This window comes from Gavia stellata, chromosome 21, assembly GCF_030936135.1.
Source record: "Gavia stellata isolate bGavSte3 chromosome 21, bGavSte3.hap2, whole genome shotgun sequence".
Taxonomy (NCBI): domain Eukaryota; kingdom Metazoa; phylum Chordata; class Aves; order Gaviiformes; family Gaviidae; genus Gavia; species Gavia stellata.
The window spans coordinates 10,434,435-10,461,198 of NC_082614.1; the positions used below are offsets into that span (position 1 = coordinate 10,434,435).

Consider the following 26,764-nt stretch of genomic DNA (forward strand, 5'->3'; position numbering starts at 1 on the left):
CTGACTTTCTTGACAAAGAAAAATCGATCCAGTTCTGAGGGCCTTTAAGTAAGACTCCTAAAAGAAGAATTATCATTTGTCTGCCATATGCAAAAAATCAAGAAAATTTATTTTTAGGTTGGGGGGGGAACCCACCAAAAAAAAAAGCTTACTCCCAAATCTGAAATTCCACAACTTGTTGAGGGTAGAATAATTACAAACATCGCTTGGGAAATCCAAATTCCCTGGTATGTCAGGTGTTTTCTCCAAATGTATTCTTTTGCTGTCTATTCAAGCTGTATTTTATATCAGTTATCACCACAGACAGAAACAAGGAATGAAAAATACAGACAGCAATGCTCCTGAAATTATCATTATTGAAATAATTTAAAACATTTTTAGGCTAATAAAAAGTCTATTGTAAAAATTGTTGCCAAAGAGCAGGATAATTCATACACAGTCTAACATGGACCAATCCATTTCTTAAGTGCCACAGGATATTTTTCCCCTTGTAACTTTATTAATCAGAAATCTCCTTGAGCATTCAGTTCATACATTCTCTACCTTATAGCCACAGAGAGACTATGAAAACGTCCACTCTGCATGGATACATTGCAAAAACGTTAGATCTCATGAAGGCTTTCCGTACCAACCTATAATGCATGTCATAATAATCTCTCCAATGCATGGAGAAAAGGCACTCTGATGCTTTACACAACCTCTCCCCTTCCTCCTATTTATACAGAGCAGGAGTCCTGAGGTAGCTCACAATAGCATCTCCGAACTTACTACATCATTACACTGAACAAAGAGATTTAGTCATACTATGCAGGATAAATTTATTTCACAGCTCTTTGGTTAGCATGAATGCAAAATAATGAAGATAATGACTTACATTGGAGTAAAAGCTAGTGACTAAACATTTTTCATTAGATGATAAACTGTGCATCTAGGGATTAATTCCACCCTAAATCCTTACATGATCTGTCAAAGTACGTTTCATCAGCCTAACCCTGTATGTTCTTCCTACAGTGCATCATATGTAATATAAATACAAGGAGTGGTTTAATTCTAGGATGGAAGCACTATATCTTCCTTCTGCCATAGTACTCAGGCTTAGTTAAAACCCCACATTATCTGGCACAGCACTCCAGCTCCTGCCCATTTTTCAGCAGTATGGAGTTTAATATTAAACATGCATATAAATATATAAATAGCAGGCCATAAGATGACTAAATTAGGATAGATATAGATACATAGGTACAGATATGGCAAGCAAAAAAAAAACCTACCAGTTGACCAGATTAGGCTTGCTCTAGCTAAACCTGAGAATTTATTTTAACCAGTATTGGAAATATTTATCTGTTTCTTTCTCTGAAATCAACCAATAGCTTTTTTACTAAAAATATCTGTGCCTGAGACATTACTTTCTACACTTATCTTCACAAGGATTTCCAAACTGATCTTTATATAAAGCATATTCTATAGCCCCCTGCATTAGTTATATGGATGAAAGATCTCTGGGCTCAACCCTAAAAGAACAAACACAAGCAAACCATCAAAATGCAATAATCTAAGGAAAATAATTCTCAAAGAAAAAAACACTTAGACAATGAAAAACCTGAGAAAAAGAAAGAAATTAAAAGGAAAATGTAAGGAGCTGGGGTTTTTTAAAAGAACAAGTTAATATTTTGATTTAAAATATTAAACTTATCCAACCTTCATTTACTGCAAATCAATTAAATTTCATTCTATTTCATTTGATTTGTTCATGGGATTTGTCTATTTACGATTTTCACATCTTCTATCTCTCCTTGTTTAGCACTATCCAATACCCAATTTCAGCAAAGCACTTAGCAATGTACTTGATTCAAATCACATGAGTAATCCCTGTAAAACATGTTGCTACATTCTTTGCTCTCTCTCCTAAATCATGATGCTCTGGTTGTCATACTGGAAGTGTTACCATACAAGCCATGCCTTTGTCTAGAGTGCACTTTCCCCTTCAAAGCATATGTTAGTCATTAAATGATCGCTTGAACAGATCAGGATTACTGAAAGTTATTGCGAGTCACTGCAGAGGAGGAAGGTATGCAGAGCTAACTTCAGGGTGAGTCACTGAAACACAGTTCCTCTTGGCTGGCCCTGTCCTGATAGGAATCTTGCTGCTGACCCAGCTTGTATTAGCCTCCTAAATTGGGAACGACTCTACTTTTTTTTAACCAAAAAAAAAAAAAGGGAAAATCCCTCCTTAGCAGCTACACGTTTCCTGCCAGAAAAACAACTCCAAGTTTCTATTACTAGCTGTTAATACCATTATCTACCAGCTTTGTTGCAAAGCAGAGGGAGTCGAGTTGAAAAGTCTAGTGTACCAAGCAGTGGGGAGGGAAGCAAGCAAAACCAGAAATTTACCATCCACAGATTTCTCTAAAGTATGACTCCTCTGCCATTTCTGAGCTAAAATTAACACTGTTTTCTAAGCCAAACTTTTTATTTATATTGTGTAAACTAAATACAAGGATTGTTTTAGATTGTTACTGTAACAGGGCCTATACTTAGCCATACTGCTGCCCTGTAATAAGCACAGTCACAACCGCACTGCGGTATCGGGTGACTTCTAGTTTGCTCTAGAAGAAATGCCACTGTGGAAAGGCAAAGGCAGATTACACTCACCACTGCTGAGCAGGTGCCTTGTTTTTCCATTGATGGTTAAATACAACAGCTCAGGAACATAATAAAAAGGGTAGAATTAATTTCAAAATCTGTGCAATTATTTCTGTACTAATGTTGCTAATCAGCAGCAGCAGAGCAATAATCTTCGCCTCTATTAGACTGTATGACTGGTATCTGTCCCTCAACCTTGCCCACTTTTCTGTTATGGTTGTGAGGACTCCACTCTGGATGTGGATCAGATTCTAGTTTTCCCATTCAGTGGTCCAAGGCAATATCCACAGCATTTTCCTCTGCAGAAATTGTGACTATTTAAGGGGGGGGGGAGGGGGGGGGGGCGGGGAGAGGAATCGATTTGCATTAAGTGGACTTCTAGAGTTTTCAAATCCTCCTCTTCCTAATTATAAATTCATTCCATTTGGAAACTGCTCATTACTTCATCACCAGAACAGCAAAGTTGAAGACAACTTTTCAACCCTCTTTATCACAAACCAAGCTTTTTCAGTTCCACAAAGCCATATTGAACTCGCTTGCATTCATTGTTAATGTCTGATGTGTGTAACGTGCCAATATGCAACTTTCAGAAATTCCTAGTCAGATCCCTATTAACTGCAAGCCAACATAGAGGAGCTTCATGTTCAAAAACCTTAAATATTCTATGACTTAGAAGTATACTGACATGAATAAATTTCCTGTTACCAACCATATCCTTCTAGATCTTGTGCTCTTTTGGATATCCACCCCCCCCCCCCCAAAAAAAAAAGTGATTCAAGGGATTAAAAAATACTGTATGGCCTTTCCACAACAATGTTCTAAACCAGAGTATGTGCAGAAGACCCTATTCTTTTCAAAACATGTTCCATCTTCACAACAGTTAGCCTTTCACTACCATACCATTTTCAGTATATTTTTGCATATGTTTCCAAGGCAGCAGAACATAAATCAGGAAGACAAAAATAGATCTAGTATATTTACCATTTTCTGAGTGAAGCATCACATTTGTTTATATGCATTTAAATATTGGTCATTCATGCCATATAAATCTTTCCTGCAAGATTAAGAGGTTTCACAGAGACATGGGCAGACATGCCAGAAGTCTAGGAACTTGACTACAAGCATGTAATAATGTTTTGGATTGGCAAGCAAGAAATGTAAACCCACAATCTAATAGGCAAAAAAGCACGAGCAAAGAGTTCAAACTACGCACAGTTAATGGAAGTACCCTAGCTCACTCACTACTTAGTGCTAACGTTTTGAAGTCACCACTGGTGCAAAAAAACTAGCAACCGTTACACCAAAGTATCTCAACGAGAATGTACAACATGTTATTCAGATCCCTTACTACTGAAAGCAATAAAAAATAAATTAAATATAGAATTGCAGATGGCACCTCAGCTGAAATAACTAGTGAGAAATTTTGTAGTGAAATTTCTACTTGTTATTTACTTAATATATGAGCTGACAGAACTTTGCATTTTCAGAAATTATTTGTGCAGAGGGCCTTTGCTGTACTCCTTATAAATACAGGCCTATTTAACTGCTAGGACTTATCCTGTGCAACAAATGGTATCACGGCAATTCTGCCTCTCACAGATATGCATAAGATGTTAGAAACAGAAAACTGGCTTAAGAGCAATTAGCAGCACTTACATACACAGTCCACTCTGATTTAATTCCTGCCATATGTGAGAATATAGTAAAAAATAATATGATGATAAGATCTAGGTTTTCCCAAGCTACTTAAAAGCTTGCCAGTGTGCATAAGACTTCCAGTATGAACCCAGACAATGTACACTGTGACACAGCTGAAATGTGAAGGATCAAGCTGTAACAAACCGAGGAAAACAGACAAGAACATCTTTATTAAACCTCCCTCCACCACAGTAACTTATCTGGAGCCTAATCACATTGATCTGGAAGACAAACTGAGTTGAACCTGCCTAGAATTAAGTCAATGAGTCAAGAGCCCAAATATCCTTTCTCTTTTTGCTTTTAGATAGATTTTTCAAGATGTAATGGAGAGACAGCAGTGCATTAGCATTACATTTCTACCACTAAAAAACACTGGCTGGCAGTACAATCAACAAACTACCTGAAACAAATCTTCATTTTTAGTCTTTGGACTTGATTGTGTTCTCTCTTCAAATTGTTATGAATAAAGAAGAATGGAGTTGTACCAGTCTGAAAGCAACATCAGATCTCCATTAGAGTGAGGACTGAAAGTCTGGCCCCATGGGAGTCAGCAGTTCTACCATGGATTGTAATTAAGTCAGAATTTTACCCTTTCTATTTAATATATCTCTTTACAAAACAGTTTTGAAAACACTCTCTCCAAGTGTCTGACTCTAATGAACTTGAAATTCTCAATCAGCAAACTATTTCTGACCTTTTTTAACAAAAAATAATAATAATTTGGGTATTTTGAATCTAAATCCAGCTTTTTGTGATTTCAAGTGCCACAGTTTACTTCTGCCACTTCAAAACATCTTGACCTCATCAAGAGAGATTTTACAGGATTCATGGTCACAGTGGGGATTAGGGACTAGTGGTATGTTATTCTTACTTTTCTGCTTAAAATTTAAAACATCAAAATTATTAACATCAGAATTTTGGCTACTTCACCTCTGCAGTAACTTTTTTTCCATAACATTTAAATATGTATATATCTATATTAACATTGTGCAAAGAAATACAATGTTTTATAGCAGAAATCCTGACAGTTCACTAAATGTAGCACAACTAGCTGGAACTCCTGCAGTAAGCCATCACCACATGCAAGGATGCTTTGAGGATGTAGTCACTGATAAGGAACTTAAACAAGAGGAAGTAAATTGAATTTAAAAATTGTGTTCACAGCTGGGACAGAACTCTACATCACTGGACCAGATTTGATCATGCCAAATCTAAACCCCGTAATTTTCTCTTCTCCTCCTGTGGCAAATGTTCAATCAAAGGCAGAGTGTGAAGTAGCACAAGATGCCACAGTTCTGTAAAATAGGATAACTGTGGAATTCAGTTCTGGGTTCATAAGTCAGCAAGATTTTTCAAAGCTTATTTCTTGGTATTGACTGACCTCCAACTGCTGATGCACTGTCCCTTGCAAGCAGAAATTTGAAAGAGAAAAAGCAGATGCTTTTTGCTGTAGATTGATAACACTTGGTTTCAGTCACCAGTGGTTATTTGCTTTGGGCAAGAGGTAATTTTATAGATACCAAGTGAAAGCTGGCATATAAAATCACCCATATATCCAAAGAATAAAAGTCAGCAACTAAACTTAAAATTGAAAGCAAACTTTACTTCTACACTTCCAAAAACATTCAACCACTTCATGATACCTTCAGTCCTGTTCCAATATCCACCTCAAAGGCAAAGGACTCATTTACAAAGAAATACTGAGGACGTGTTTCATGACAAGTGAGTGATGACACATGGATAGTATTGTGCCTCCAAAGGCTTAAGTCTGTTCTGACGTGGAAATGAAACCTTCTATGAATTACAGCTTATTACAGTGCAATCCTGATTCTTCCAACAGGCAAATCTTCAATGTGCTTAATGAAAATCTATATATTTTTTTGTTACTGTGCCTTTCTAGGCTTTTAGAATGGATTCCTATGAGAAAATAATTCCTGGGATGTTTCTGTTAATAACATTAACAATACAGAGCTATTGCTGTATTTTTAAGAGATGCTGTATATCATCATAATGACTATTGGTATTTTAAGGTTGCCCAGGAGCAAGAAATTAGCTGCAACTATGTTCATTTCTCATTTTAATTCAATGGATTTTCTGTATTCTTTATAGCAAGGATTTAACTTGCGTTACAAAGTGCCGAACTTCACATTGATTTTTAAATTACAAGCTTTATTATTATTTTTTCTTTTTGCTTAATTGTGGTACACTCTGTAAGAGTCACAGTTTTAATTGTATTTTATTCAAGTTTTTCTGGCAAAGTCCATCCAGTGAAAAATTATACCTTTGTTCTGCAGATGTGGGCAAAAGCCATTGTTTTTCCTCGATCAATATATAAATTAGCCAACACTTAACTTGCCATAAAAATAAATTGGCTTCACATTGATTTGTCTCTCTCATGGTAGCACTAATATTTGTGTACAAATGGGAATTGGTTCTTCTCTCATTTTATTTTCCTATCAGTAATGCTGTTAAACAAACCTTGGGATATGGCACACTGCTGGCCAGGCAAAAGGCAAGAGAAAAGGATGATGTTCAGGTAACTTTTAGAGGCAGAAGTCCCATTGCCTCATTAAAAGCTCAATGAAAGTGTTCCTTAACCTTATCTCTATCTTCCTGAACTGCAAGAGGACCACCAGCACTTTTTTATAATGGGAGCACAGTTAAGAGAAGAGGAGGTCTATCTTTTCCCTTCGCTTTACCGTCTCCAAAGTAGTACCCCAAGAGAGCACTTCACAGACATGCAGGCTGCACTTACAATAATGAATGCTGACGCTCTCATACGACTCCTGGTTCTGGAGGTTTAAGAAAGTCACATAACAGAATGTGAGATGGCATTAACAGGAAAAGCTGATAAAGCTTCATTGACAAAGCGCTCTAGCGAGGAGCTTAGAGGAAGCGGTTCACTGTGGGGTTCTGATGGGAAGCATTCATTGCAGAAAGTAAAAGGGCAGAAGCAGAGAAATGATTGAGAGAGGAATTGGTCAAAAAATGAGGAGAGAAGCAGCTGTTTGAATGATTCAGTGTAATAAATGGTAGGAAAGATTAACACTTCACGGTAAGGCAGACAACTCCCCAAGCACTATGTTAAAGTGAACCACATGGAGCAAAGGAATGAGATAGAACAATGCTAAATCAGTCCTAACTTGATAGTATCTTAGTAAAGCACATTTTTTTCCCCAGAATCAAACAAAACTTTAAAATGGCATTTGCATTAAATATATTTGAGGAAAACCAGCTATATTAAGAATTCCCAATTTGTATCTAATCTTCATGTGAGGCCCTCTCACAGAGGGTGTAACAGTCAGGAGTTTATAACTGTCCAAAACTGCAGCTGCTCATGTCCCCCTTCTGCAAAGAGGAAAGGGAAAATAAAGCCCTGGAGAAAACTAGAGAAGACTCAAAGTGGTTGAAACTAGTGCACAAAAGGTTTTTTCCTAGCCATAAGGCAGTTTTCTCTATGTGCCAGTTGACAGTAAGGGATCAAGGATCAACAGAGCATCATCCAAGGTATGAATGGTCCCCTTTTGTCTCATCAACTTAGTCAGTCCTTTACCCTCTCTGCACCACATACGCCTGGATTTACACCAAGCTGGTATTTTTACCTGCTGAAAGATGGTCAGCTGTCTTGTCAGGAAGGACAAGAATTTATAGCTACTTCGTCCCTAAGACAGGGCTAAAAGTGACTTCAATGTTGTTAAAGATCAAGGTCTATGCTGCATAGCCATATGGATTTTACAAAATATTGGTGAAGTTTTACACCATTTCTCCCTCTGTTGCCTCTTCTGACACTTGCCAGAGCATGTTGCGTATGCATTTCAGCCTTCTAAATTTCTACCCTGTGCTGTAATTTCTTGGATCATATAAGTGAAATGTTAGTTCTTCTCCAGTTGCTTCCGCTCTGAAAAACATCTTGCCAGCAACAGAAAATTTTTGAGGATAATAATTTTTAAAAATGTACTGTTGCTTCATTACAAAACATCTGGACAGGTCGAGATCAAGCCTTCTTCAGCTGTAAACTACCATCAGTCTTCACATCATCCCACGCACACTGAAGGTGTTAGTTGATTTCTGTTATCTTTTTTGCTGGAGACAGTAGTTCATCCAAGTTGCTGAAGAGCAGAGCATCATCATTTTTAAAATCAGTCAAAAAATACCTGTCTTTCACTGAAATGTTCCTGAGTAACAAATGACTATTTTAACTTATTGTATCAACTTTTGTCTCTTGGAGGGCTTAGTTTAAACAACGTTTTGCTGATAAAGAGAAATGCTTATATGAGAATAAATACTGCAACCTATTGTAAAGAAATAATTTTAAAAATGCATCTTTAATGTAACTTGACATCTTTACAGTTATGAAGAATAATCTCTGTCTGAAGACATTGTATGCCCAACACCTGAAGTTTTGTCAGCCTTCTTTGACCAAGATGTTAGGGGTGTAAGCTAAAGCTTTTCCACAGAAATCCTACACATTTTGTGAAGTTTAACACCTTAATATGAGCCTATATTCAAATTCTTTATGTCCATTCAATACTAAAGCCAAACTGATATGCCTCAGGGTAGTTCCACTAAGGAGCATGGATCTAGCTTAACTGTATTGTTACTGTTTTGGTCTTTGGACTTGCTATTAAAATGACCAATGCATGCACCAAGGTGTAACAGTGCGTTTGATGTGAGTAGCTATCCAGTAGGAACATAGCCTATTCTTTTGGTTCAAGTTCATCAAGTTCATCATCCCATAAGTACCAGGCAGTCACATTTTCAGCCATAATACACATTGGCTAGTGATGAGCAACGGTTACCGCTGTTGATCCTCTTACTATTTCCCTTATTCTCACTCCGATCCTCCTTGATGGGTTGGAGGTGTTCCAGTCTCTAGAAAAACAGAGACTACCACATACTACAACCTGACCCAATCAGCAGCTATATCAAGGGAGCTGGTAAGTTTAGAGGAAAACCTGTGTTCACACTGAATATGCTGCAATTACAGGCAATACTATCTGTCAATGAACATAATTTTCTTGCAGCCTTTGCCTGATAGTTTTTCAGGTAAGGTATAGAAAGCAATATGTATACATAGAGCAAACTCTTCTCATTCTTTGCGCAGGTGTATGTTGACTGGCAAGACTGTATTAAGACACATATTGAATCAACAGTATAAAATATTTAATGAGATTTAAAACCCCACTATTAATAAAACAGCTTAACAGCGTGACAACAATAGATCGGAGTCTACAGTGTCACTAAGTACTACTGGTTCTCTCTCACCTTCATCTTGTACCCCAAGCAGTGGGAAGGAAAGGACAGTCATTGAAAAGATCCATTAATGTAATTCTTCAATATGTAAGAAATCGCAAGCAAAAAGGCCCTCAATGATCCCCAATATCACAGGAAAAGCTATCTTATATCTACAGAGAAGGAAAATGAGAATTGCTTTTCACCCCTAGATATGTCATTGTTATAAATGTGGACAGGGTGGATAGAGCGGATAAGCATTCCTCAGAATGGCAGAAAGAATAAAACACTTAATCACTTTATGTTCTTATGCAAAGAAGTTCATTTTAAAATCCTTGATGAAGTCGTCTTACAAAAGAGTCCTTCTAAAGCTGTTAATATTTTCATGAGACAAAAGAAAAGAGTAACAGAAAAACCGGTTTCAGGGTTGTGTAACAAAAGAAACTGTTGCTAGAATAGTGACAATTAAAACAAAAATAACACTATAAGTAAAACATACATGTCTATCCTATCCACAGGGAGTATTTACTTTTTAAGAATTAAACAAGTAATTTTTTCTATCCTGTGAAAAAATTGGGATGATATATTCATCCTGATTCATGTGAATTTCTATTTTAAGTCAGAAAATTATTTTCCACTAATAGAAGCTTGACCAGAAAATTTTCTGCCTGCTCTGTTGGTAGAAAGATTGTCGACCAGCAATATTGGTCCCATGAGAATCCAGCTGCAAGCCTGAACATCAAGGCCTAATGGCTGTAATTACTAATGTCCTCTCCGACAGAGAGGTGGTGACTCTGTAGTCTAATCTCCCCAGCCTTTGCACTCATGAAATTAACAGTGTACGTATCAACTATGAGGTGACTTCTCAGCTCCAGTGTTCCACAGCACCAGTTTAGCCTCCAGCCTGTCCCCCAGGCTGGGCACCCATTTCTTTTGTGCACTCAGTGCTTACTGCCCAATGCTGCTCTTGAGAAAAGGAAGCGTTAACGTGTCATTTACAAATATTCCCCGCATTCTTACCTAATTGATTAGATATTTGTATCAGTTTGTATTGCCTCATGTCTCAAAAAGAAAGAAAAATTTAGTCATCTCAAGCTCCTAGAAGCTACATAAAAAAATGCAGACAATTTCAGAGAAGCCCAGAGAATCCTTGCCTAAGAGAATATTTAACTAACAGTGAGTTAGGCTCTGGAATGATAAATGCTCTGTGAAGTTTTGATTCAAGAGGTGATACCCAGTTCACAGACATTCTCTTTGTAACTATTTCCTAAAATAGACATGTTTTATTTTACTCCCTTTTGTTTTCTGTTGCTCAGTGATTGGCATTTTTTCTATACACACTAGAAGAAAAAGAATTAAAGTTTTATTAAGCTGTGCCAAGCATCACTACAATCAGTACAAGAAACCATATTATCCTTTCACTTCTCTCATTTTTCTACTTGTGCAATCCAGTAGACTCTATTGGAGTAGCTATAACTAAATCAGATCAACTGAAAAAAGTCAGACTCAGACTTTAATTTTAATAGAGAAAAACTGTTTGGACTTGTTATTTTTTACTTTGTTTTTCTTATTACACTTTCATCTCTGTTAAACTGAGAACATTATGTGGAACAAACAGGCAACTATAAGAATGAGATTGGTATTCCCTTCAAATGTTTCTCCCATTATTATAAGCAAGTAGTATTATAATGGATGAAACAGGTCTCTAAGCCAGATTTTATGGTCTTAGTTTAATCATTATATTAAATCATGAACTTACATAAATAGCTTGACTGTTACACTTGAAAATAAAGTACATACTTTATCAGAGTGATCTTGCAGCCAGAATCTCTTTAACATTTTAAATTCTACTTCTATTTCATGAGCGATCATACTCAACCGAATGACAGAGAGTGAAATAATATGGAGTATGATAGAAAGGACGTGTGCTGCTATCATATGAGAGGTTTCAGAGACATGTCATTTCCCAATCCACTTAAGTAAGTTCATTTAAATTTACTTGCGTAAATTTGCTTAAGTAACTTACTTAAGTAAATTCACAATTGTCTAAATTTATATTGTTTAAAATTATTCCATGGAATTCATTGGAGCTTTTTAAAATCTACAGCAGTGTAAAAGGGAACAGATTTGGCCCACTGTTGCCTTATTTATGCATAACTGGAAGGTATGATCTATCCGTCTTTTCCTTTAATATTAAACATACCTGCTAATTAAAAGCCAGAAGAGAAATTATATTCCCAAAGACATAGGTGTCAGAGGCAAGCAATCTCCCTATCCAATTCAACGTATATACCACTTCAGCAGAGCTGCACACATTCTACTCAACTCCTTACTACGCATCTTCCCCGCAGACAAATATTCTGTGTATTTCTGTCTACACTGTACCTTTGTTTCTAAAGATTACTCACAGAATTTGGAATCCATGTATAAGATACCCAGAGGCATTTGGATTGGTTCTGTTGCTCACTGGTTAATAGGTCTTTCTAGCAAATTCACACCAACAGCAAAAATTACAAGAAAGGTAGAGCAGATAACTAAATGTATTCCCATTGCCCAGATCTCAAACTATTGCTTTATTAATTCTCTTTACAAACTTCTATGCCTAGTTCCCCTTTTAAACACCTATTCTGACTCTAGATTACACTCTTCCACTGGGAAAACAATATAAATGAAATATGGCAAACAAATTTAAATAAAATATTGTATGATGTCAAAACAGATTTTCAACACATTTGATGATTTCAGAATGTTTTTGTATTTGAAAGTTTTTAGCATTTGGAATTTTAACAGGAATTTTAGAAACCAAGCTAGGAGATATACAAAGTGCTTCACCATCAGATAATACTGAAGTTAGGTTCTGGAACAAGCACAGAAAATATCTCACACAGTTGCATTTAGTTTTGATTTGAAAAACACTGGATGATCCAGCATGGGATCAGTTTCTAATTCAAACCCACAAATTGTTCAGGGGTAAAAACACAATGAGATTTGTGTTTTCTAACTGTACTTGTGGAGCAAAACTTCATTGTATCTCTTAAACTTCTCAAAGTAACAGGATGGTACCACCTAATAAGATGTAAAAAGCAGCCACAGATTGTTACTGGAGGGAGTAAGTAAGCGGTGAAAAGTTCCCTGTCTTTCAGAGAGGTGTGCCTTCTGTGCTTTATCCATCTCCTCTCAGGGTTGTATGCCTAAGAGCAAGATCTAGCACATTTATTACCCCAGTACAGTTTATTGAACAGAGTTTAAGATCATGAGCTACTTTTTCAATGCTGTTAACACAGTGGGATAAGCTTCCCCATTTCCTGTGAGGATTTTAAAAAAATAAAATTAAAAAAACCAGACATGCAAAAAACCCCACCAAACACCAAAGCCACATCACACCTGAACAGGTGTTAGCAGGATTAGTAAGACCTGAACATTCCCCAAAATGGAAGTAGCTGTAGATGTATTATGGTAGATAATAGATGGCTGCCTGTGAATGCATTGCCAATTAGCAGTAAGAGCTCTGGAAGAGAAAACAGCCACTCCCCTAATGCACAATATAAAGCACACGCTGCTCTAGGTAGAGTCTGAAACTCCCCATCGACCTGTATCTGTTATACAGAGGATATATGTTAGACAGACACATTCATACTACATTCTCATGGATTCTGCTGACTGAAACAGAGAAAGAGACAGATGATAACGATAAAATTTCTATCTGTATACCAAAAGCCCAGCGATCTTCACAGTGAGAGTCAACAGGCATAAAGAAAAAAACCCACAGGTTTGTTTAACAGCCTGCTAGTAAATCATCATACTAAAGCATGAGGAGGTACCTAAATAAATAAAGCAAAGTACATTTTATAAGCAATCTACACAAAATACAGAGTCTTCACTTCGCAAATGCCCACCTTTAACAGGCCACTAGGGACGTTCAGGAGAGTCCTTAGTTTGAAAAACTGTCAGCAAAACAACAATTCATTTCTATGCCTTAGGGTTTTTTCCTATATTGGTTTTCTCTAGCCTACTCCATCTTTATCAGAAGCCCAACAGGAAGAAGATAAACTGGCTTGAAAACAGCCACCATTGAAAGAAAAATATGATAAAATATTTGGGAGAATATCTAAGAGATGTTTTCTAGGAAACACTTAAGAATTGAAATCTTTCTTTTCCATTTCCATTCAATGCTGTAAGCAGGTCATAGATGCTGCAGCCCTCATGCCAGCACCTCAGAGTTTGAACTCAACTATTTTCCATTCCACTGATAAGACAAAAAGAGATGCCTTTTTCTCCAAGAGCAAACAAAACCCGCTATTTTTCCAGTTTCTTGCTGGAATATGCTAATTTGGTGAAACTAAAATGTCTTACTAAAATTGATCAGTTTGAGAAAACTTGGAGACAAGTTTTATTCACATTCTCATATTTCTTGTCTCTTGTTTCTCAGATTCAGAATGCTCTGCTCTCTAGAAAGGGCAGTTCACACTAGAACAGGGATTTGAACCTGCTCCACTCTTACCCCAGGTGATGCTCTGCCCATCATGTATTTGCCCTTGAAGGAGTTCCTTCTCTGGGTTTATTCATGAGAACACTCAAAACACCTCAGTTAACTCGGTGTGGATTAAGACCAAAAGCAAAAACCATAAGCAAATTCTTGGTTTTGACAGCTCTAACAAGAAAGCAGTAACTCATACCATACCACAGATTGCACAAAGACATCCATAGAACAATACAGAAAGGCCTAAAGCTATACTTGTCACTTCACCTTCTTTTTCAACATGTGCACTAATCAGCCTTTTGCAGGGATGGAAACAGAAGTCATTGAAGCATAATGGTTGGGAAAACATATTATTGTAGTCACAAATGCCATCTGAATTGCTAGTAAAAATGCCCACAAAAATTGCAAGAGAAATACAAAGAAGTCATGACAGACACCAAAGTTTTGAACAGCCCTGACGACAGCCTAAACCGGTAGTTTCCATTTCACTTACCAATTTGTGGGTGAGCTGGATGGTAATAAGAGGAGATCCTGACAGGTTGTGGGACAACTTGGGTAGAGGTTCCACTTTGATAGAGATAAGATAACTGGTTGCTGAAATCATATAACCTCTGTAGGCAGCAGCTTCAGCAATTCTTGGAAAGAAACAAATATATTAAGGAAGTAGAAGAAATTTTTTTAGTTCATCCACAACAGGAACACAAGACCTCCTTTTTCCATTCAAGTCAATGAATTTCTATAGGGGAGCAAGATCTGGCCCCAAAAGATCCTACAGGACTAGCAGCAACAGCTACAAAGTACATGGAACAGCTTTAGACATTAGGAGACTTGATGTCAGAAGTATTCCTTCATTCTGCTCCTCTTTTGCAGAGGTTCACAAGCCTTGCTGAAAGTGCTTTAGATAATTAGAATTCTACTAAGTAAGAGATCTAAAAATAACCTAAGCAAAGCAATCTAAGAGAGAAGAAAACTCGTGGGGGTTTCAGGGTGTCTAACTAAACATACTATTAGTGTGTAAGACACATCTGCTTGTATTATATGTTATGCATATAAACATATACATAATATATTTACAAGTAATTTATAGCTTTACTTTGAAAAATTTATTATGTCCAGTTAGGTTTGTTAGAGAGTAAGTCAGGTCACAATACAAACAGCTGAACCCAACTGATTCTGATTTGTCCAGGTAACACTTTTTTTTCTAGGCTGAAGTAATTTTGCAGTACATAGAATCTTTTATTTCTGCTTTCAGCTAAAACTTATGACTTTGTCATTTTCGCACACTCAGGAGTAACTAAGATCCATTTAGCTGTAGGGTAAAATTTTTTTACACTATCAGTAACAAACTGTGCAGGAGTAAAATGGTCTCTCTCATCCACCTCTTCAGAACATGAATGAATGGTATTTACTATGAGAAATACGAGCCATGGCGAATTAACCATCAGTGTGGGTTTCCAAACATAGCACAGCACTGGAAAGAGCCAGTTTAGAAAGCACATTTGGAAACATCTTATTTACACCTGCCACCTGTTTGCAATGGTTCCTTGGTTTTCTTACAGAAAAAAAAAGTCAGACAGTAAAATAACTGCATTCAGTTCCTCAGCAAGGTCAAACAAACCAGAACTCATTTAGCACAACCCCAAGCACCACCCCTTTGTTCTGACCACAAAAAAGCATCAGTACCAGAGATTAATTCTGGTCCCAGTAACCAGCATTAAATTGAATCTGTTCATCTAAGCACAGACTTTGCTACTCTGATACGAAAAGTTTAAATTTAGAGAAAGACTCAGGATGTTAAGACCACTGTCTGACATTTTGAGATTTCTCCTACACAGATGAATAGGATGGACATTTTTTTTCCCCACACTCATCATATGCCGTTTTAACTTTAGAGAGCTAAATGAATTTTGAAGCATGGAAAAGCTTCAGCACAAGCAAGAAACAGTGTTTCAGCGTTGCGTGCTTGCATATGCAAGCCTTTCTTCACCACGCCCCTGGATGTTAGAGGCAGTGAGTCTGTCATCCAATTACCTTCAGTAATATACACAAATGGTATATGAGCGGGAGCAGAACCGAGCTTAAAAACTTTTTTTGTTTTGATTTTTTTTTTAAAGAATCAAAACTGACTCCCCTTAGAAACTGCTATTTATCTAGTCTGAAAATAGAAGTCATCTGTCTGTACAGCACAAAAGCTCCAAGAGTTTTGGTTTTAGCTTTCCACCACAAAAAGAAAAAAAAATTGCCCTTAAGAAGAAAAGGGACAGGCTTCAAGTTACAGGTGCTAAAGTAGCTCAGCACTAGAAGGAGCACAAAAGAACGTCTTTAAAACAAACTACTCCGGGAAAACGTTGTTATTCTAGTGAAACAGAAGCAAAAAAGTTATAAAAGTACAGCACAAAAAAGAAAACCAAGCAGGAGAGAACTGCATGCTTATTTTTAAAACAATTTTTGAATATCTGGGGTTTGATCCCACAGAGGAAAAATCGCTAAGTTGGCATTCCCTGTATTACTAGGTTTTTAGGTGCTGTTTTGGACAGATCTGCATCTAAAATTTTATAGATGTAATTCTGTAGTGCCTTACATACTGCAAACAGTTCAAGCAGTTTGGATTAGTTACAGAAATCTAAGAGATGTTTCTTCTCCAGTGTCTTTGTGTTTCTCCTTAACATTGCAGCAGGGACAGATCCTTCCTTCTCAAAAATGAGTGATAAAAATACATACAACTCAGTGGAACAGAAATGGGTCTCCAGGTTGTCCTGTTCCACAGAATTCAGTGGATGTTCACAAAGATGACATAACTGTTTTATTTTGCTATATCAGAGGCCCAGGAGCTGCAGACTCTAATGGCAATGCATTAGAATACAGTGTTTTGACATGCAGCATCTTTAATCATATTGTGTTTGCTAAACTTTGACTTAAGTCAAGACCATATTAATTCTCTTTCTCTCTTTGAGAAGTTGAGATTGTTGCTTATTATCTTCATAAATTGTACTGATCCTCCTGTTTGAAAAACATAAGCTGTCATAAATGATTGCCTCTATTTCTTCACGTCAGTAAGAAATATTGCATATTAATGACAAGGTTCCTTTACAGCCACCTGCTAAGTGCCCTTTTATTGAGAGAGCAGGGTGAACAACAGTACAACTTGCTACTTGATTTAAAAATGCTATTCAGTAATAGCTGTGTGATTATCTCAGTGTGATCAATCTGGTCATAAGCCAGGATTTTTGACCCTGAAGTTCACAAATGTGTTCCTGCGATCGTGACCTTCCGTGTAGCTGTACGTGAAGAAAGAGAGGCAATCCCTGACATTCGTGACAGCTGAGATGCTGCATCTTTCCTGCCGCTGCCATAAACAGTGCACCAAAAAGTCACAGATTGGAAAAGACCAAGAGAAAGTGTAAACTAATCTATGTACCCCAGAGCTGATCAAATAAAAACATAAAGTCATACTAGCTTAAAAGGAAAGTGTAATGATTTACATGAATGGCCTTGCAAAATTCCCTGGGGAACTGTATTGCCAAGAGGTATACAGCTCTGCATTTACTTTATCTTATCTGCTACTGATTTCATTGATGCAGCATATAAAACAAAAGGTCTTTTACGCATTGCCTGGTCTCCTGTTGTAAAATTATCTTACAGGTTTCTAGGATTAGGATTCAGATTTTATCTAAAGAGGGATGTTATGTTTTCTTACTTGTTTCATTTAAGTGCAAGCTTTATCTTTGTATGTGTCAGGAGAAAAGATGTAATTTCCTTTTATGAGACAGATTAAAATTATGAAATTCTAATACCAGATATGATGAATGGAAGGAGAAGACAAAGAAAGACAAACATGTTGCTACGGGAATCTATTTTACAACAACATAAGTAAAACTTCTAATGTAAGCTTTAATCTCTTTCTAGTTAATGACTACATATCCTCAATATTGCAGAATCAGGATTATGGCTCAATTTCTTTTCAGTTGATAATGACATGACTGTTATAAAAGTATATCACTAAGGTAATAAACAAGCTGTTACAGCATGAGAGGTCTGAGATACTTACTTGGTATCCATAGGGTTGATATTATGAAAGAAATAGTGCATGTTATGGTAAAGCAGGCCAACAATGGTAATCCAAGCTGTGAAAAGGGAACAGGGGTTATTCCTCAGAGCAACAGTTGTAAGCAAGAGACACTTCTGTCCTAGGCCTGAAACTCCGTGTTAATTAAGAGCCTTGACGTCTGTAGACTTTCATATCTTTGCTTTAGCAGAGTTCTGATTATTCTTTTAAGTGAAAAAAGGATGGACATCTTGCAGTACAGCACAGGAGACAGATACCAAAAGTAAAATAGAAGGATGCCTGCCCTGCATGTCTGTACTTCCAAAATAACTTGTTAAAGTAATCAATTGTCAATTATAAATCCCCGACATAGCACTAGGAAGGGTTGCATGACGTACCAGACTCAATGTCTCAATGGTAGCTACAGTAATCTCAAGGCTACTTCACCACCACCTACATTAACCGTCGGTTTGTGAAACTCAAACAAGGGCAACCAGTTTCCACTTTGGTTGTCTGTTTGCTGCCTGCATTCCAGGTATTTATGGGTTTTCCAGCATCTGAGTGAAGAGACAGATGCGTGTTTTCTAAGTGTCAGCCACACAGATGTCTTTCACTATCCCTTTTTCTGGGTTCCAAATACTTCTAGTGTCAACTGTTTAAGATGGAATAATAAATTTTTTAGGTTAGCTCATTCGGGCAGTGTAGAAGTGTGGCCTGAGGGCTGAAATTACTCAGAAGTGAGCTTTAGCTGGGAAAAAAAAAAAGAGCGTTAAACATTTAATGGGCTGGATCATTTCAGGATACCAAGCATGGTAATGTTCTGAAGAAAAAAAAAGAAAAGATCTGCATGGTGAGAGACTTTATAAGTGGGGAAGGAAAAAGGTCTTCTCACACGCTATTTTTGGCATTCCAAGTTGGTTTGCAATTATAGTTATTCAAGCCTCAGAGCACTCGCAGTGAGGTCTCCAGCCAGACCCCCTGCCAGTGCAAAGAAACAAAGCTGTCATCACAAATCAGGTAGACAGTTCAGTAATTATTAGAGTATTTCTCACTGCAGGTTATCTGCAGCTAACTTTGCACTTTATGAATAGGGACCAACCTTCCTTCAACAGAGGTGACTGTGAAAAGGTCTCTGGGTGTGTAAATTCCGTGGGTTGCAATTTTGGGCATATAAGTCAGATTTTCAAAGATTTGAGGATGCAGGTAGATGTTTTTGTATATAGGCTCCTTCAATCCCCGATTAACACATAGATAATTAACTTCAAACATTGTTATTTTAGTCTTGACTAAAGCTTCAGATTTTTGCCATATCTTGCTTTTTAGATTATTAAAATTTTAGCCTTGGTATGGATTTCTGAGTTCTGCCTTTTTGCCTTGAGTGTAGTTTACATCTCCATTCTGTTTCTGTAGCTGCTGTTGCTTAAACCTGTCATTTTATAGTTTAATTTCACACAACATTTTAAGAGTTATTTGGGATGAAGGGATATGTAATACCTGATCTGACATCCTGGAATTTCTTAAAAAACAGTTCAGATGATTAAAAATAATTTATGAAATTATGGCTTCTCTGATGTAAAAATATGTCAAAATTAAATGGCTTCAGTCTCTGTGGCCCAGCTGTATTATTCAAGATGAATTCAAGTATTATGAAAATTCTACCACATTAATCATTCATTAGTGTGACAGGACAACTGCTGCTTCTTTAGAGCCAATATGATCAGTGGTGATCAAATCAGTTACTTGGAAAAATAAAGCAAACCAAAACCTGTTTTCAAGCAAAATCATTTTTGGATACCCTGTTTACATGACTGCTCCTCCCTTTAAATTTTTTCTTACCTTTTTCATGAAAAGCTTCACTAGGAATGGAAATATAACTCTGTCCTCGAGATGGAAATCGATAGTGGGACAAATTCAGAGTCTGAGGATGCATTTTGACCAAGGTGTAGTCTGTGTGATAACCCAAACAAAGATATGATAAAATCAATAGCCTCTACAACCTACTTGACTAGTTCAATAGACTTCCCTAATAGCTATTGCAAGTCTTGAATTTAAAACCCCAGTTGTTTGGAGAAAATATAGTAAATTCCCTGAGAATAAAATTGCCTTTTATATCTGACTCCTTTAAGATGGAGAAGGTGGTATGCGCACTGTTCATATACCACGGATCACTTCACTGATGCTCAAATACTGAGCTTACCAGGGCAAGCAAAACAGATTGATAACACACTCTTCCACGGACATTTGAAGGCATTATTTCAGACCTCCACTTGAAAACACCAGTGTCCAAGAGAGTACGTGCAGTGACTAACGGTACTGGTGACTGCTCAGGTTATCTGCCCCCTCACACAGGTCTCAACAAGGCAGAGCAGAATGCCAGAACAGATAAATTACCTTTGCTACCTGTAGCATCCAAAGACACAGATGAAATTAGGGTGCTAGGATGCTAAACAGCAGTAAAATAAAATTCTCCTAAAAGGTCAAAATTATTCCTGTTATATGCAATCTCTTGCAAAAAAACTTGCAAAAGTAAGGTTTTGTAGCATCCAGACACCTGCAACTTCGAAGTGCTGCATAAGACCTCTAGGCCCTTTAACTGCCTATTGGTATAGTATAGTATTACTAGATTCATTACATAGAATTCATCTTCTAAACCCCTTCCCAAATAATCTCAAGGAAGTTCAAGTACAGTCAGAGCTGATTACCTCTGGACTAACTGCACAGTCATCTTCCTACAACTGAAACTGTATTCAAAAGAGAAAATTATCTGATTTGATTTCCTCCTTCATGTTGGTAAAGGAGGGGCAGCGATCACAGAAGCGTTTACGACACCCAAACAGTCCAGAGAGAACATTTCTGTTAAATCCTACCTGCCACAGATGATGTGCCCTCAACAGTTAAAGGTAACGAGTTTTCATCCAGATTGTGCGTCATATGAGCCATCACGTTGTCAATAGTTTGAATTAAACTACCAAATATGTGAGCGATCTGGGGGAAGAAGAAAGAGAAGACTCTACAACAAAAGAAGTTGCCATTCATAGCACAAAATGCCAAGGTGCCACGTTAAATTCCTGTGTGACTCATTAGTCAGCCATCCAAAGTCAAATGTGACTTTCTCCACAACCTTTTCCACATACAGTGGATAAAATGTTACACAAATTGATGCCACCCAGAGCCTGACCTTATAAAGTACTATGTTTTATAGAATGTCTCCAAACTACTCTCTGCTCCCACCAGCATTTGACAGTCAATTATACTCAGGATTCAGCAAAATGAGGCCAAGAACTGAGCAGATTATTTTGACAATGTATAAAGACTGGTATCAGATCTTTATTGGAACATAAGCAGAGACACTACAGCTTGACATTTCTTTCATCTTTATTAAAATGGTTCCCCGTATAAAGTGACTTTCAAAGTGTTTATGCATCCCCTGGAGAACAACCCTCCAGGTTGAAATTTGATCCATAAAATCTCATAGTGAATGCATCTTCAATGAAAAAGAGATCTATTCTATCTGAAAACTATTTACATCAGAGATGATCAATGATTTTAGGCTAAGAACTTAAATCAATTAGACATCTTTTTGTCTTAAAAGCATATTAGGCTTCAGTGAAACCTTAATCTACTTTAGCCTCTCCTTCTCCCAGTTTAAAAGCTCTCTGTTCTGAAACTCGTGCTTTCTAAAGATTCAAACCAAAATTCTCAGGAAATTCCTGGGTTCCTCCTGCAAGTATTTCTCTGGCCACTAAAAGGTAGACTAGAAGAGGAAGAACATTGATACAAGTTACTTTTCCCTATATTAGGTTTAACCTCTCTCAAGGCTTCAGTTCACTAAACAGGCAAGCACTATCGCATATTTTATGTGCATTAAAACCCATCAATCTACAAAACAAATATAAACTTTATCAAAGTTCAGTGCTAAAAAATGAGTGATTAAACACTTAGTCTAGTGACAATATCTGTTATTTTATAAATACAATTTTGTTTCATTCATCCTGACATGTGGAAATAGCAGCAGATAAAGTTCCCTTATTTCAACTCTCAAAAACACATTGTAAAAGAAAATTACATAATTGTTTTGTCTGCTGATCTTTACTGCAAACATTAAAGTGACATATGAGAAAATAAATAAGTCATACTGTCAAAAAGTCCTAACAAGAAGAATAATAGAGGCAACCACTTTCATTTCTATCCATGTGAAATTATGCAACCGAAGTAACCTACAAATCTAAGCCCATTTGTCTTACCTCTGGTACATCAATCCAGTTGGGCAATAATAGAAAGTCTTCAATAGCTTTCAAAAATGCCTAAAACATAAACAAAACTATATTATTTGATTATTTATTAAGCAGCTACATCTCCTGGTAACGATACAAGGCAGATCTCTGCTAGGATTTTCTTAGGTTTATTTTAAGATGACAAGCCCATTTTCATTCAAGTCACAGATTCATCTCTACCTGCCAGCACTCTCATCATGTTCTGTACGGTGACATTTTAAAGTAATAGTTTATATATTAAAAGTAACACCACTGTGAAACTCCCAAAGTGCAATCATTATACTACAGCTGAGGTGACAACACTGGAACTAAGACTAAAGTGAACTTATTCTCCCATTTTATCTTAACTCATGTGACATTAATGCCTCTTTTAGTCTTAAATTACTAGATATTTCAACAGATAAATATCTGGGCCCCATCACTTGTACAATTTATTATCTGCTTAACTTTTGCACTTAAAGGTTGTTTTTTAGGTCAAGATCTGTCACGGTGGGCACTGTCCAAGTGCTCAGCACGATACAGTCCCTGTCCTAAGGAGTCTTGCTGATGAAGACAAATAGAAGGAAGAGAAAAGGGAGCACAGAAAATTATCCAGAAAATTAAAAGAAAAAAACCCCACACCTCCTGCTTAAATTTCTCTGTTAAAGTGTCTTAAAAGCACCAACTGAATATATAAAAATTCCTCCGAGAAATGCGGAAGAAAGCTGCGAGACTTTTCTGAGCATAATTTTACAAGCCATAATACACAGGGCAGTACCAGAGCTTTGCTATATGAGCTTACTTTTGGGCAGCACAAACCTGGCAGCCCATCTCAAACATTCAGTGTGGAATTCTACCTGGCGTGCACAGGAGTTATCCTAAACCCAGGACCCAGCCCAAATTGCCTAGAGAATTCAATGAGTATCTCTTTTCAGGTCACAGCCTCACTCCAGAATTACTCGAAAAGGGCTGTGTTAGACCACTGGAAAGGGAGGGAAAGCAGGCGTGCCAGAGCTACTGAGCAGAGCAGCATTATAACAGAAAACACAAGTCAGATTTGTCAGAAGCAATGCATTATAAATGTGTGTCAGTACTCAAAGTTTATTGCATATCACTTATATCAAATTTTCTTGTTCTGTGAGGCATATGACAATCAGGACAAAGATAACTTTACAGAAAATAGCATGCATGCTCAGTGCCTGTCTTTCAGGGAATTAGCTGCAGACAATACAAAGCCTAACCATCAATCAGACGAATGACAGAGTCTGTATGTATGATCAGGACTCTCTTGTGTTTACCTCCCAAAATAGCTTTGCTAAAGATAATCATGTCCCACATTTCTGTCTGCAAATCACTTTCATGGCACACAAAAAAGCATCAGATAGCATGAATGAACAACCAAATGGCAACTGAAATGATGTGGGAAACAGGTACAATATCTGACAGGATGATGTTCCATTTTCAATTTAGAGCCCACACAAAATTTTCAGCAAAACAAAGGGAACGATGTATTAGAACTTTTTAGAAGGGTTTTTGCTACATATTAAACTATGATCCATTAAATCCAAGCTTTACAGTTTGCAAATGCTAAGCTTTTAACACAAACTATCAATTGCTGTCCATGTAGTTTTCAGAAGCATTTATTTATATTGTTTGCCTGAGTAAATAATCCTTGTCACCCTGGTATTACCCACAGGCTTAAAGACACAATCACTAGTGAGGCCAGAGCTGATTACTGTAATAATAGCTTTCTAGCTTGCTGCAATCAGAGAATTAGATGCCCACCATTTTACAGAAGGTTAACTTTATGTTAGCAGAACATGACCCCTTGTCCTCAGCTCAGGCTGAAGAAAACGTCTTTTTTTTTCCCCCTTTGTGGATTAGCTTAAACAGGAATAAAATACTCAGTTAAGCTTTGGACCTGATCTTTCCATGAACCAGTTTGAGTGGAAATTTGTGATACGTCTACACAAGAGCCCTGGCTGTGATTGGAACCCAGTGCAAGACAAAGCTGTTAACTCACAAAAGCTAAGGATACCACCACCACAAACAGGCCCTCTCCCACAGCTTTCCACCCCCAATGCAGAGCTGGCGGAGCGGGGTGTGTGCCTCTGCCATTGCAGGGTCCAGCAAGAACAATGCACGACTTAGCAAAAGAGAAACCAGAGGAGAGGCACAACTTGCCCTCTGCTTGCTACAGGAGCAGTAAGTGCTAACAAAAGGTTGGGCAGACAGCAGTAGTTGATAACTTGTTAACTCTCTAGTGCAGGTGTGAATCTCAAAGATAGTAAGTTACAAGCTTATACTTGGGCAGTTCCTCAGGACCAGACTGATACAGCCACACCTAGAGTGCTCCTTGCATCCAAGTTAGTTTGCTGTGAGCTCATGCATGCCTCCATTTTGCTGCTGTCACTACTCTGATTACAGTGTCTTTATGTCCTGCACCTGACAGTACTGTCAAACTCTATCCTGTTTTGGATCAGCTGGGCCATGCAGACAAATGCTGAGTTTTTTTCCAGAATTATATATTCTTCATTGGATACATTTGCAGCTGGGGAAAAAAATAACAGATTATTTTCTCCTCCTCTGTTTTCTGCTCAACTAAATAATTATTCTTGATGTGTGGTCATGGTTGTAGGTATTTATAATTTATGCATTAACTAATATCCCCAAGAACAACTGAGATTTTTAAACTGTTTTCTCTGGTTGAAGCTCACCTTCTGCTACTCCCTGAAATAGCTACTGCTTTTTTCGTAAGTATTTTCTGCAATCAGCAAAAACTTTCAAAGCTGCATTCAACATTCCAGCTGCTGGAGAAATTTCAGGGTCATCTGGCTCCACACACAGATGTGAGAGACACTTACCTCTGTCAGGCTTAGAGCTGTATTTTCTGACAAGGATTTGTTGGGCAAGCTGCAGGACACGTTCTCCAGGTAGCCCAGCATGGTGTCAGGGGAGCGGAAGGTCCCTCTCTCCTCGGTCAGATTAGTTATGATGGGATGATAGGCGTTTGTAGAGAGCTACAGAAGAGATACACAACTCATCAGAAATTATTCCATACAGCAGTCATTATTTATTGGTTTAGCCCAAAAGGGAGGTTTGAGGCACAGCAGACTGCCACGGTTACACACAGGAGGCTACATAAGCCAAGGGAAAAGGAAAGCACACAGATAGATAGATAAACAATATACACACACAGCCTCATCTTTTCATTAGCAATTCAGGTCCTATCTTCCACCATTTCCTGAAAGCCTCTGCAAACAAGAAGAAAACTGATAGAACTTTGACACTGCAAATAGCAAGAAAGTGAAAATACGCTGTAACAGATAATTGCACATAGGCTGATTGTAGCTAATTGTATGTATTCTGCATGTGAAAAATTAATTTTAATATTTTTCATTACACATTTACTAAACAGATTAAAACTAATTTTGTTATTGTGGTGGGAAATTTTTTCAAATTTTAAAGGAAACAAGAGTAAAAATTAGCAAAATGTTTTTGCATGTCCTATATCTTCAAAGTTCATTGAAATATTTCAGAAGTTTCTACATTTTGTTCCTCTTTTTTAATATAGGAAGTAATTTTATTTAGCAATGAATTCCCTTTATCTGTCCTACATTAAGAGTTCTGTAGTACTCCCATCTTCCCACAGTGGCTAAAAATTCTCCCTATGCATATCTGAAAGTGTTTATAAAATTGGGGTACTAAAATAAGTGCCATTAATGAAAATTGTAAAGTGAGGAGGGTCTGTAAGTCTGTAATACACACATTCTGACAGTATAGAAAAGAGTTATGAGGACTGTCCTACCACTGGTTTTGTAGTGGTTGTCATCACAGACCATGGAAGCGTTGAAGAAAGCAGAACTTGCACACCTGGGGAAAATATATGTACACGAATGAGAGTGTTAACAAACCTGATGTTCCCACTGCAGGTTGAATCAGTTCTAACTGAAAGTAACATCTTTGCTGTTCTGTGCATTTTACTTACTTTGCAGTACTGTAGCTACACAAGCTTGTTTAAAGCATTTCATTTACTGATTCTCTCATCAATTTTATTTCATTATCTTTATACAGATGAGCCTTGCAATTTAGTCTAAGTCTTAAGCACTTAAAATTAAACCTTTGTTTACAAACAGGAAATTTCAAGAGTTATATCCCAAAAAAAAAGAAGACAACTGTACAATTGAAACATTGGCATCCAACTTCCTTCTCTAGCTCCTCCCCCAATATTTCTGCAAAGTATTTAGGGAAAATTTAAAAAAACCTACATCTTATCAGAAATAAATAATAATCTGTAGGCACTTCTGACAATTTCATATACAACCTTGCTGTACTTCTGTGTATGCAATAAACTGGGCCTGGGAATATACAGACACTGGAAAAAAAATGAGACTCAGGTCTCAGCTATGATCT

The 26,764-nt window shown here is 37.2% G+C and overlaps 1 protein-coding gene across 2 annotated transcripts in view; it reads right to left on the minus strand.

Annotated features, from left to right (window-relative positions):
* The window catches only part of ADGRD1 (adhesion G protein-coupled receptor D1), a 160,138-nt gene that overhangs the window by 112,816 nt on the left and 20,558 nt on the right, over nt 1-26,764 (minus strand). For both annotated transcript variants that reach the window (XM_059827753.1, XM_059827752.1), the window contains 7 exons: nt 26,160-26,224; nt 25,216-25,371; nt 22,343-22,402; nt 20,966-21,083; nt 19,935-20,045; nt 18,102-18,177; nt 14,547-14,688 (listed from right to left, as the gene is read on the minus strand). In XM_059827753.1, coding sequence (XP_059683736.1) covers nt 14,547-14,688; nt 18,102-18,177; nt 19,935-20,045; nt 20,966-21,083; nt 22,343-22,402; nt 25,216-25,371; nt 26,160-26,224 — 728 coding nt within the window. The remainder of the gene's footprint in view (nt 1-14,546; nt 14,689-18,101; nt 18,178-19,934; nt 20,046-20,965; nt 21,084-22,342; nt 22,403-25,215; nt 25,372-26,159; nt 26,225-26,764) is intronic.